The 12,359-nt window shown below is 41.9% G+C and overlaps 1 protein-coding gene across 1 annotated transcript in view; it reads right to left on the bottom strand.

Annotated features, from left to right (window-relative positions):
* Positions 1 to 681: 681 nt before the first annotated feature.
* The window catches only part of LIPH (lipase H), a 45,144-nt gene continuing 33,466 nt past the window's right edge, over positions 682 to 12,359 (bottom strand). The window contains exons 8-10 of the mRNA XM_080809259.1: positions 10,652 to 10,763; positions 2,512 to 2,685; positions 682 to 1,370 (exon numbers count right to left, since the gene is read on the bottom strand). Of these exons, the coding sequence (XP_080665385.1) occupies positions 1,283 to 1,370; positions 2,512 to 2,685; positions 10,652 to 10,763 (374 nt within the window). The 3' untranslated portion in view covers positions 682 to 1,282. The remainder of the gene's footprint in view (positions 1,371 to 2,511; positions 2,686 to 10,651; positions 10,764 to 12,359) is intronic.

Genomic DNA, 12,359 nt, shown 5'->3' on the forward strand with positions numbered 1-12,359 from the left:
GCCACAGCTGTGGGATGGGTGGTGCCACCCCTTTGGCTCTGTGCCTGCACTGGGCATCCGGCCCCGGGGATGGTCTACCCTTGGTTCTGGCCTCTCTGGCCTTGGCTCTCCAAGGCCTCTTGACTTACTTGCTGTCATCACTCCAGACTCACTGAGCATACCTACTCCTGGGGCAGCCTAATAATTTTTCCAACTGGAGCACATTGGTGTAGGATCTGATTCATGTTAGTGACACAGGTTACTCAGCATTGTTCCAAAAGGTGAACATTCATGACCTCCAACAGGTGGATGGCAGATAGCATGTGTTCATTTCCCATTTCCATATACTCTCAATTTCCTTCAAATAACCATGAATTGCGTCAGTAACAAGGACGAACATTTCCGAAGGACTGCTCAAAATGAGGGTTGCCTGGAAAGTGACCCTTCTTCATCTCAAGTGAAAACCAAGCTTTTTTTCTCCTGCCTCTCGCTCCCTCCATGGTCACTGCGAGCGAGCCTGCCCTACCGCTTCAGCTACCTTCCCCTGCCCCTTCACTTACTGTGTAGTCCCAGCAGCTGCCCCCCACCCCCCGTGCTGTCCCTCTGTCCCCACTTCCTCCACACACCAACCCACTTTAGAGCAGGCAGGATGTGGCTTTCCTGCCTTCCCAGAGTGAACAGCTCAAGAGACAGGTTGTTGTTGAGGATGAGAAACTCTCTTATTGCATCTTAGATCAGCCATATCAAAATAAATAAAAGCATATTCACATTTACCAAACCACTCATGGATGTGGCCTCCATGGGATTTCAAAGAACCCTTCACAGACTTGCCCCCCAAACCCATACAACATCCCTGTGAGGTAGGTCAGGCTCCATTCCTTCCTGCATATAAGGACCTGGAGGAGTTTGGCACAGGGAGTGTGGGGTCGAGTCCAAAGTGAGGTCTCCAGCCAGTCCTTCCCTTTCGGATGCTCTCCGCACTGAGCAGAGCTGCCCCAGTGACTGGCAGCAGAGCTGACAGGCCAGGACAAACAAGGCCCCAGGACGCAGCCAGATAAGGTGCTGGGCTGTGGGGAGCCTGGCTATTTCTGACTTGCCCTACTTAGGGGCTCCCTCCCCAGGACCGTTCCATAATCCAAGGTCGCCTGACATTTTGCAATGTGACATCCATGGGACGCTGCTGGAAAAACACCTGCTTATTCATACTGGTTTGTGCCTTGAGGAAGAGGTGAGGTGATGCTTTAAAGAAGCCTACAGTTGTAGCTTGCTTGATGTTACTGGTGTCCCTGTGTCCCAATAATGGTTACATCAGCAGCTCGGGGCAGAGGATAGGCTGGAAGACCGTCTCGATGTTTTCCATCAGCACAAGATCATACCGACACAACTCGGGCCTGAGGATGTAAGAGAGAATATCTTCATCAATCAAGTAGTAAACACATCCCATTCTTGGAAAAGAAGTCACATTCTGTCCTTAGGATCTAACATTGTGGAGCAATTATTCCTAACGTGATAGGAGAAAGCTTATGGTAAATATCAGTGACAATAACAAAGCAGGATGTAAGATGTTATTTGCCACCTAACTTCATCTAGGTTTGATTTTTTTAAAGATTTAATTGATTTATTTTCATCTAGGCTTAAAGCAATAATAGGAGATTAGAAAAAAAATAACCCAAACTATTAACATTTGTTGCCTCTGAATAATGACATGATGGTGCTATCATTCTGCTTCTTAACACCTTCGTACTTTCCAGGTTTTATAAAATCAATGTGTATTCTTTCGATGATCAGGAAAAAAAGTATTAAGGAATCCCATGATTTTAAGATGTAATGACTGTCCTCTTAGAAGAAAGTTGTATTATTAAATGTTTTAGGGTACCCTAAACATTTAGGAGGGAGGAATTCATAAGCATAAACTACTGACTGCTCACAGCATTGTCCATCCATAGACTGGGTGCTCGGACTATATGTTGAAGTGGCATCAGTCACAGAGTGCCCACGCCACCACAGCTTTGCTCTTTCTCCCCCAGTTCAACTCTGTCCCCCTGCACGTGCGTGCACACAATTGCTTATTTTTTCTGAACTAATTGAGAATAGGTTGCTTCTCCCTTAATACATCAATGTATATTTCCTAAGAACAAGGACATTCAAGTTCAACATCAAGACAGTACTTTCATACTGCATCAATGGAATAAAACATTCTGGTTATTCTGTACTTTTTTTATATGAGGCTCTTTTCCACAACAAAAATACTTGCAAGCAGTGTGGGTGGAGTGATCAGGGCAGAATTATGTAACCATAAGCATGTAACATTATTTCTTTGGATTATTGGGCCATTTATCTTTAAGCGCCTACTAGCAAAATTTTCTTCAATTATGGGGTTACTGGTTTTTATCAGGTCTATTTTTGGAAAACCCCTCACCTCCTTCACTGTAATCTATGAAGTCCTATTAAAACCTCAGACCCAGAGGATTGGACAGGAACCGGTAAGGTCTTTGGAAAACAAGGGCTTGTCACACCCTGTCAATGGCTCACCTCTCTGGATGGGCAAGTGACCTTAACTTCATGCGGAGAATCCTGAGCTTGTACTTGGGGCCTATTACAGATCCTGTAGAGAACACCAAGGAAACGGTCGCCACTTTATCCAAGTCTTGATTGAATCTCGCAAGCAGACTCACTTGATGGTATTTCTGAAATACTGCAGGTTCACTGGAAGGAAGAGATAATATTTCTAAGTGGATATAGATCGCTAATGAAAGGAAGCAGTTTTGAAGCCTACAAATCACGCACAAGCAGGTAGCCACTTGACTCCCAAGTTCTGCTGGATTCCAGAGAACGGCATCAATGCATGCCATGAATGATGAGACACTGGGGCACGAGACAGGTGCACCCACCTGCCATACACCAGATAGCATTCTCATCTCTCAACACGTCTCCATTCCCCTGAAAGCTTCTTCAAGGTAAGGATTAGTCATTTTACAGACAAGGAAACAGATGCCTGTAGAGCTTAAATTCACCCAAGTCACATGGCTTACGTGCACCTGTGCGAGGATTCAAGCTCACTTCTGAGTTCAAGGTTAGGGTCTTTCCATGAATCTGAATTGCTAGATGTGTACGTGTATTTCTAGCCCAGCTAGCTGCTAATAGAGAAGCTGTGCTTCAGCATCTGTTCTTCCAGTCCTGCCTCTCAAATAAGATAGCTAAATAATTTCCCAAGTACGCGATGTTTCCTACAGTTGGAATCTCACACTGAGCCTAAGGTAAACCCACTGGGGAGGTTCAGCTTGGTCAGTGTCCCTCTGGGGACCTGGGGGAGGAGACCCTGGAGACCCACCCTGCACTCAGAAATGGGAGGCTTGCTCTAGAAGTGAATCCTTAATTTGGAGGTGGGATTGGGGGGTGGGGGAGGCACATGTCACCCCAGCCCCACTAGAATCATGTGTAAGCCCTGTGGAGAGCAAACATGCCACTAATCTGAAAGGTACCCGATTTTGATTTCTAAATACCACCCTCACTAAAACCTTTTTCTTGCAGGAGAAATGGCTGATTCCAAGGCTACATCAGGGAAAGTGTAAAGCGGGCCTCCCACAACCTGTGTGCCAAAAAGGGACGAAGGGCTCAAAGAATGGTGGGAGATGTTCCAAAGGATCTAGAATCACTTCACACTCATCAGGAAGGCTACTATTAAAAAAACCCCACACAAACTGAAAATAAGAAGTGTTGACAAGGACGGGGCACCTGGGTGGCTCAGTCATTAAGCGTCTGCCTTCGGCTCAGGTCATGACCCAGAGTCCTGGGATCGAGCCCCACATCAGGCTCCCTGCTCAGCAGGAAGCCTGCTTCTCTCTCTCCCACTCCCCCTGCTTGTGCGCTCTCTCTCTCTCTCTCTCTCACTGTGTCTCTCTGTCAAATAAATAAATAAATAAATCTAAAAAAGAAGAAGAAGAAGAAGTGTTGACGAGGACATGGAGAAACTGGAACCCTTGTTTACTGCTGCTAGCATGTAAGGTGGTATGACCACAATGGCAAAGGGCCTGGGGTCTCTTCATAGAATTAAAAATAGAATTACCTCATGATCCAGCAATTCTACCTCTGGGTAAAAACTCCAAAGAATTGAAAACAAGGTCTCAAAAAGATATTTGCACACCCATGTTCACAGCAGCAACATTCACAAGAGACAAGAGATGGAAGCAACCCAAATGTCCATCAGTGGCTGAACAGATAAACACCACGTATCGACACACAATAGAATATTAGTCAGCTGTAAAAAGGGAGGAAATTCTGTCACATGCTACAAGATGGACGAACCTCAAGGACATTATACTAGATGCAATGAACCAATCACAAAAAGATAAATATTGTTGGACTCCATTTATATAAGGTATCTAGAGTAATCAAATTCATAGAAACAGAAAGTCGAATGGTAGTTAGGAGAGGCTGGAGGGAGAAGGAAAAGGGAATGTTGATCAATGTCATGGAATTTCAGTTTGCACGCTGAAGAGATTCTGGAGATTTATTTCACAATAACATGACTATTCTTAACACTACTGAGCTGTACACTTACAAATGATTAAGATAATAAACTTTACATGATGTGTTTTCATAACGATAAAAAAATGCATTTAGAAAAGGGCACAAGCCCAGTTTGAAGAGATTTCACTGGCGGGATCTGAGACAATTTAAATATCAAAATAAGTAAATGGTAGTAATTTAACATGAACATTAACAAAATAAAAATAAAACGTTAACAAAATATTAACATTAATAAAATAAAAATCCATGAGTCCATATTGGTATGACCAAACAAATGGGGGAAATGAGAAAGCTTTTCCTAAATGACGAATTAGAAAACTCGTCATTTGGCAACCACAGTAGTAACAATTCAACCACAAAACCTCAAAAGTAGTGGGTAAAAGTTTGACCAGTAATGGAACATTTACATGGTCTCACAGTACCTCCCTGCAACATACGTACTAATACAAAGGAGAAACAGTAACTTGATAGTGAAGAAGCCTGGCAGCAGTCCCCTTAATGAACTGATTCACATTCATGGAATAAAGCAAAGCTGTGGGCCTCCTGAGAGGGCCTCCTGAGCCAAACAGAGCATCACTTCTACGCCCCTCTTGCGGGAGATGCGCAAACTGAATGTAATCACGAGGGAGCATCAGATGAGAACCCAGACAGAAGGCGTTCTAAAAATAACTGACCGGTCCGTGTCAAAGTCAAGGAAGGATGGAAGGTTGCAAGTGAGGACCAAAGTGACAGGATGACCAACAGCAGCCAGTGGCCCTGAACTGGATCCCTCTCCGAGAGCAGCTGTGCAACCACAAGCAGGTAGGGCCTCAGGGGAGGGTGAGGCCAAGGGCAGATGGTGAAACCCAGTGAGACAGACGGAAGGCAGGAGAGGGGAAAACCCTCCTGGAGCTGAGAAGCCTGTCTATGAGTACAGGTGGAACCCACTCTTCCACCTGGAGGGAAATCTGAAAATACCTGGGGCGGCACTACCCAACGGACTGGGGTCATACCCGAATAAATGGAGTGAGAGCTGGTTAGGACCCATAATAGGAGCCAGATGTTTGCTTCTGGTAGGATGGTGCCCTGAACAGCCTGAGAACTACTCCTAGTGATGGATACAATTAAAAGCAAAACAAAACCTTTTACATTGCACTGAGCGAAGGAGAAAGTGAAGATTATTGAGAAACCTTAAAAATTGGTGGAGGTAGAAATATTGAAATCACATCACCTTTTGGTGGCCTTTTGTGAAAGCTGGTAATGGGTTTTCTTTTTCATGGCCTTGCAGTGCAGTAGGAGAGGGAACAAAGCCACTCAAGGAGGGGAGTTGAATGGGAGACTCCTGCGGAGGGGTGAACTAAAAATGAATTCTAAGTAAACAACTCTCCTACTGCCTGGGGGGGGGGGGGAGGGGCAGAAACAATCTCTATCAAAATCCCAGCTGCCTTTCCCCCCCCAGAAACTGATAAACTAATTTAAAATCCATATGGAAATTCAAGAGGCCCAGAACAGTCAAACAACTTTGAAAAGGACCAAACTTGGGGCACCTGGGTGGCTCAGTCAATTAAGTATCTGAGTCTTGATTTCACCTCAGGTCACGATGTCAGGGTCTCTAGATCGAGCCCCGCAGTGGGTTCCATGCCTGGAGTGGAGCCTGTTTAGGATTCTCTCTCTCCCTCTGCTGACCACCCCCACTACCCAGCATGCACTTTCTCTCTCTCTAAATAAAAAAGAAAGGAAAAAGACCAAATTTGGGGGATTCATATTTCCTGATTTCAAAGTTTGTGGGAAAGCTTCAGTAATGCTATAGTGGGCTACATGACACTGTGGTACTTGCATTAGGATAAATAAAAAGATCAATGGAAGAAAATTCAGAGTCCAAAAATAAACCCTCTCACTGACTGTCAATTGATTTAGGCAAAGGTGTCAAGACATTCACAGAGAAAGAATAGGTTTTTCAACAAAGGGTACTGTGACAAGACATTCACAGAGAAAGAATAGGTTTTTCAACAAAGGGTACTGTGACACAGGCAAAGGAATGAAGTCAGACCCCCTACCTCATTCTGTGGGCAAAAATGAACTCAAAATGGATAAGACCTAGATGTGAGACCTAAAACGATAAAGGACTTGTGTCCAGAGTATATATACAATCCTTGCAACTCAACAGTAAAAAGGTAAATAACCCAATTTTAAAGCGAGGCACATAAAACCTTTACCCAGATGTTTATAGCGGCTTTATTCAGAGTTATGGAGACTTGGAAGTAGCCAAGATGTCCTCCAGTAGAAGAATGGATAAATAAACTGTAGTACAACCAGACAATGGGATATTATTCAGTGCTTAAAGGAGATCAGCTAGTAAGCTATGAAAATACATGAAGGAAACCTAAATCCTATTACTAAGTGAAAGAAGCTACTCTGGAAAGTTTACATGCCGGACGATTCCTACCACATGACATTCTGGAAAAGGCAAAACTGTGGAGACAGAACAAAGACCAGTGGTTGCTAAAGGTTAGAGGGAAGAGACGGATATAATAGGCGGAGCACAGAAGATTTTTAGGAGTATAGGATCTACTCCATGATCCTATAATGGTAGATACATGTTCTTATATGTTTGTCACAACCCATAGAATGTACACCACCAACAGTGAACCTTAATGTAAACTATGGACTTTGGGCCATGACAATGTGTCAGTCTTAATAGGTGTACCACTCTATTATCCAGATTTTGATAGTCGGAGAGGCTGTATGTATGGGACCAAGAGCGCATATGGGAAATCTCTGCACTTCCTGCTCGATTTTGGGAATCTAACACTGCCCTAAAAAATGAAGTCTATGGAAAAGGAAAAAAATGAGTAAAGTACCTGAATAGACATTTCTCAAAAAAAATATATATATATATATAGAAATGGCCAGTGAGCGCACGAGAGACACTCAAAGCGATTAATCCTTAGGGAACTGCAAATCAAAACCATGAGATATAACATAATGCTCACTAGAATGGCTACAATAAAGAAAACAGACATGCCTGTGATATTTACACAAAATGTGATACATACACACTAAGGAATATTATTCAGCCTTTATCAAACAAGATAAAGTCTTGCTGTCTCATGCTGCAACATGGATAAAACTTGATTATTATGCTAGGTAAGCTAAGCCAACCACAAAAAGATGAATATTATGTGAGTCCATTCATAGGAGTAGTCAAAATCATAGGAACAGTAGAACGGTGCTTGCTCGGGGCTAGAGAGCGAGGCAGATGGGAGTTGTCATTTAACGGGTATAGAATTTGTTTCGCAAGATGAAAAAGTTCTTGGAGGTCTGTTTCACAACAATGTGAACATACTTAACACTACTCAACTCAGAAATGATTAAGATGGTAAATTTTATGTTCTGTGTTTTTTAATCACAATGCAAAAGAAACAAATTTTAAATAGGTATTAACAGTATTGGCAAGGATGTGGGGGAAATTAGAACTCTTACACATGGCTGGTGGGAATGTAAAATGGTGCAGCTGCTTTGGAAAAATATGGCATTTCCTGAAAATGTGGAATACACAGTTATCGTATGGCCCAGCAACTCCACTCATAGGTATGTACCCAAAAGAAATGAAAACGTAGGTACACACAGAAACTGGTACACATATGTCCACAGTGGCATTATTCATAATGGCCAAAAAAGTGGAAACAACCCAAATGTCCGTCAACTGACAGAAGGATAAATAAAATGTTGTATGTGTGAAGAGTGGCACAGTGGAAGTGAGCTGGGCCCATAACCCAGAGGTCAGTGGATTGAAATAAAATGGGATCTATCCATACCACGGAATATTATGTGGCCATAAAAATAATGAAGTAGTGATACATGCTATAGAATCTTGAAAACATTATGCTGAACAAACAAACCAAAAAACCCAGACACCAAAAGGCTACATACTGTATGATTTCATTTATGTGACACGCCCAGAATATGTAAATCTATAGAAATAGAAAGCAGATGAGTGGTTGACAGGAACTGCGGAGGAAGGAGGAACGAGGAATTACTAATAGGTATGGGATGATAAAAATGATAAAATGATAATGATAAAGATGATAAAAATGTTCCAGAATCTGACGGTAGTAATGTTTGTACATTTTGTGAATATACTAAAAACCACTGAAATGTACATTTTAAAAGGGTGAATTTTATGGTAGGTGAATTATATCTTAATTTTTTTAAGGTTTAAGAATAAAAAGAAGAAATACATCCAAGATAGGGATAGAGGGAGAATCGCCAAGCAGATAACATCCTTGAATGTGACTCCATTTGCACCCATAGTCCGGTAAGACTGAATAAACTCGGGACACATTCTCTGATATTATTTTCCTTTTCTTAAATTGTAAAAACACTGAAAACTAAAAGTTTACCTGGCAAAGAAAGAGAAAAGTAGACATATCTCACCGTGTAACAGAACAGCCATTTCCCTTTTTTCCCCCGGATATTCTCTGATTGGTGATGACTTTTTCACAAATGTGACTGAGAATGACTAAACGTGAATGAAGTGCAGACGTTAAGGTCGCTGTCTTAATCAAGAGAAAACCCTTCACATTTAGAAAGTCCTGGTCAGGAGAGATTTACTACATAAGATTAAAATTCCTAAGACAATGTAAAGCTAATATGTAACCAGTTATTGGCATGAATAACCAATTTTTTTAAGTGACCACGTCTCATTTGTAACAGCAATTTCCCCTGCTATTTCTAAGAATCTCCAGATGAGGTCTCTGCCCCGCTTCCTTACTGAGGATCACAGCCTATAAACTGCCTGGCGCTGGTTATTCAAGATGCGCCCCCTAGCGGTGCCCTCCCTGAAAATGCAGCTTCACTGGGCTTGGGGACATTGGCGTTTAAGGGAGTGTGGTATTAGCCAATGACCCTCTGTTTCCTTAAATGTAAAATACAGACACAGTAATACCACCTCACGGGGTTTTAGTGGGACCTGCAGTAGCCAGCATGTGTAATGTGCCTAATTCAATAAACAAAGGCTGTTATTATTATGACCCAAGGATGCATTAAAAAAAAAAAAAGCCACCTCCATACCACCAATACACACAGCTTTTCTATTCATCCACATGGTAAACCCATAGGTGACATTCAGTTTCAGATGACATTCCATTTGGTTCTCTATGAGTGAAGTTAACAGACAACCCAAGTGCCTACTAGATAATAGGACCCCCAAAAATGTTTCCTGAGTAAATTAATAAAACGAGCCTCAAACTTCTTTGCTTAAAGGTTTTTGAGTTATAGTCCCCCTTTCTCCTGATTATAAAATTAATGGATGAAAACAATTAACCATTTTTAAACTCTATATATGCAACATCATGTAAAAGTAAAAGAAGCTGAAAAGAGAGAAAAGTGAAAAGCTGAAAAAAGCACTCATATTCCTACCACAATCTAATAGGCATATTTCTTTTTTATTTTTTTGGCATTATTGAACTAATTTTATACCTTCTATAATTTGATATCCTTCATTTTTCACTTAGCATATTATAGGCATGTCATTTAATATGTTTCATAAATTAATATATAAATAATATTTTATTATATGATAATATTTAATTAACCACTTCCCCATCATTGGATTTTTAGGATGTTTCCAATTTTCTTTTGCAAATCATATTTTCGGAGTTTCAGAAACATACATGTATATGTTTAAATATTTGCATATTATGAACTCACAAAAAAACTGAAATGTGTGGCGGGGTAGGTGTCTTTAGGTGTGGGATTGTTGGGATGGGACAAGTACTTGCACTTTTATGTTACATATTTTACGTTACATGTTTCTTTACTGTTTAAATCCTTTACAGCAAGCAAGGATGACTTTGGCAATTAAATGTTTAAACAAAAGAAGGAAGCAGGAGAGGGAGGAAGGGAAGGGAAAGAGAGGGAGGAAGAAAGGGAGGGAGGGCAGAAGGGAGAGAGAGAGGGTAGGAAGAAGAAAAGAAAAGAAATCTCTATACTACTTTCATTTGTAAAGAGCCTGGAGGGTCAAAAGCAACTGCTCCCTTAGATCTTTTGTAGAACAAGGACAAGTACAAACCTATAAATAAGAAAGTGAATATGTTTGGGATATAATTTCTCTGCACAAAAAGGGAGATATCAAACTGCAAACTATCCCAGCCCAACTTACTGATTGATTTTGGATTCTGTGATGTTTCCAGCTTTGTCTTTCAATTTGATTGTAATGGACCCTCTTCTTATGTTCTTGTTCCAAGCTATAATGTCCACAAAGTAATGATATACTACAAAACAAGAAGAGAGCACAATAAGAGAGGTACCCTCTCAACTGGTCCCCTGAAAGGTCAATTCCTAAAAAACCCAACCTCCCTCATAAATGAGGGACTCTCTTGTTCTTTTCCTTCCTAAAGTCTCTGCAAAGATCCAGGGCAGAATTTTCTAATATTCCTTTCCATTCTTTTCAGTAAAGATGGGCTGTGTGATGGGAGAATTCAATGGTCTCCCGTTGTCATGTGTAGGCATCACAGTTGGACTGGTGTTCCCACCTTATTGACTGAGATATCATGGCCTACTGCTGAGTATGACTGGTTCACTGCACTCCCTCCCCTTTTAGAATAAACCAACCAGGTGGCCATGCAGAGACCCTCCAGAGCAGACAAGGTCTTCCATAATCTGAGCCACGTCCACCAGCCTCCCTCATGTCGTCCCCAGTCATGCCCTATCACCTGCACTGCCAGGCTGTCTTTTGCTCCCGGGCCTTCTCCCCACTTGGACACTATGACTTTGCCCCCTTTGCCAGCTCATCTTTCAGGTCTCAGCTCAATGTCACTTCCTCCAGGTCAGGCCTTCACTGACCCTCAGACTAAGTCAGGTTTCCCTCTTAGAATTCTTACCATGCTCTGGTATTCTCCCATTAGTTAGCACACTTACCTGAATTTATAAATGCAAGAGAAAAAATGATAATCAAAAAACCTGGTAAATATATGGGTACATCTATACAAATATTGCCCGAGTAACGTCTTATGCAGTTAAAAAAAATAAAGCTAAAATATACTACAGCAGTAACTGGGAAGGGATTCCTCTTTGTAATCCTCGAAGTAGTACCTTATAGGCACTCAGTATATTCCTACTGAATAAGTCAGAGTGTATGATGTGTTCAGAGAATTAGTCTTCCTCCCCACTCTTTGCTTCCCAAGGTCACAGATGCTTTGGGAAGATGGGGAACCCACCATGATAGCCACACTTGATATCTCTTGATCAGACTTGCCAAGAAGGGGATGGAGGCTCAGGGAGATATTGGTCCCAAAAGGAATTAGGTTAGCCCTAGTGTTGCCATTTCATGGCCCATTATTATTTGGGCACTTGCCTCACTTGGACTGGGCAGACAGCAAACCCTGGGCTGCCACAAATGGCTCCAAAGGAGGAGGGAAACCCACTGATCTGCAACCTCTTTCATTAGGGTGCTCCTAAGAAAAGCGAAAGGGGGAACAAGACGGTAAAATATGCCCAGGAAAATCCCTACTTGATTCACAGGGCATCTAATCATCTGCTGCCCCATTTAGCCCCCATCTGGAATACTCAAACTCTCAATGTCACTAGAAGGTCATCATGGTTGCTTTGTAGATATGGCTGACACCTGGTTTTACCTAGCCGCAATGTCAGGTTTTGGGGGGGCTAAGCAAATTTTCTGGAAGATCTTAGTAATTAGAATGGCTATCCAGGGGATGCCTGACTGGCTCAGTCAGTAGAGCATGTAACTGTTGATCTCAGGGTCATGAGTTCGAGCCCCACATGAGGTGTAGAGTTTACTTGAAGATACAAATGTATTTTTTTATTTAATAATTTTTTTATTAAATAAAAAAAAGAATAGCCATCCTGCA

Source organism: Martes martes, assembly GCF_963455335.1.
Source record: "Martes martes genome assembly, chromosome: 1".
Classification (NCBI taxonomy): Eukaryota; Metazoa; Chordata; class Mammalia; order Carnivora; family Mustelidae; genus Martes; species Martes martes.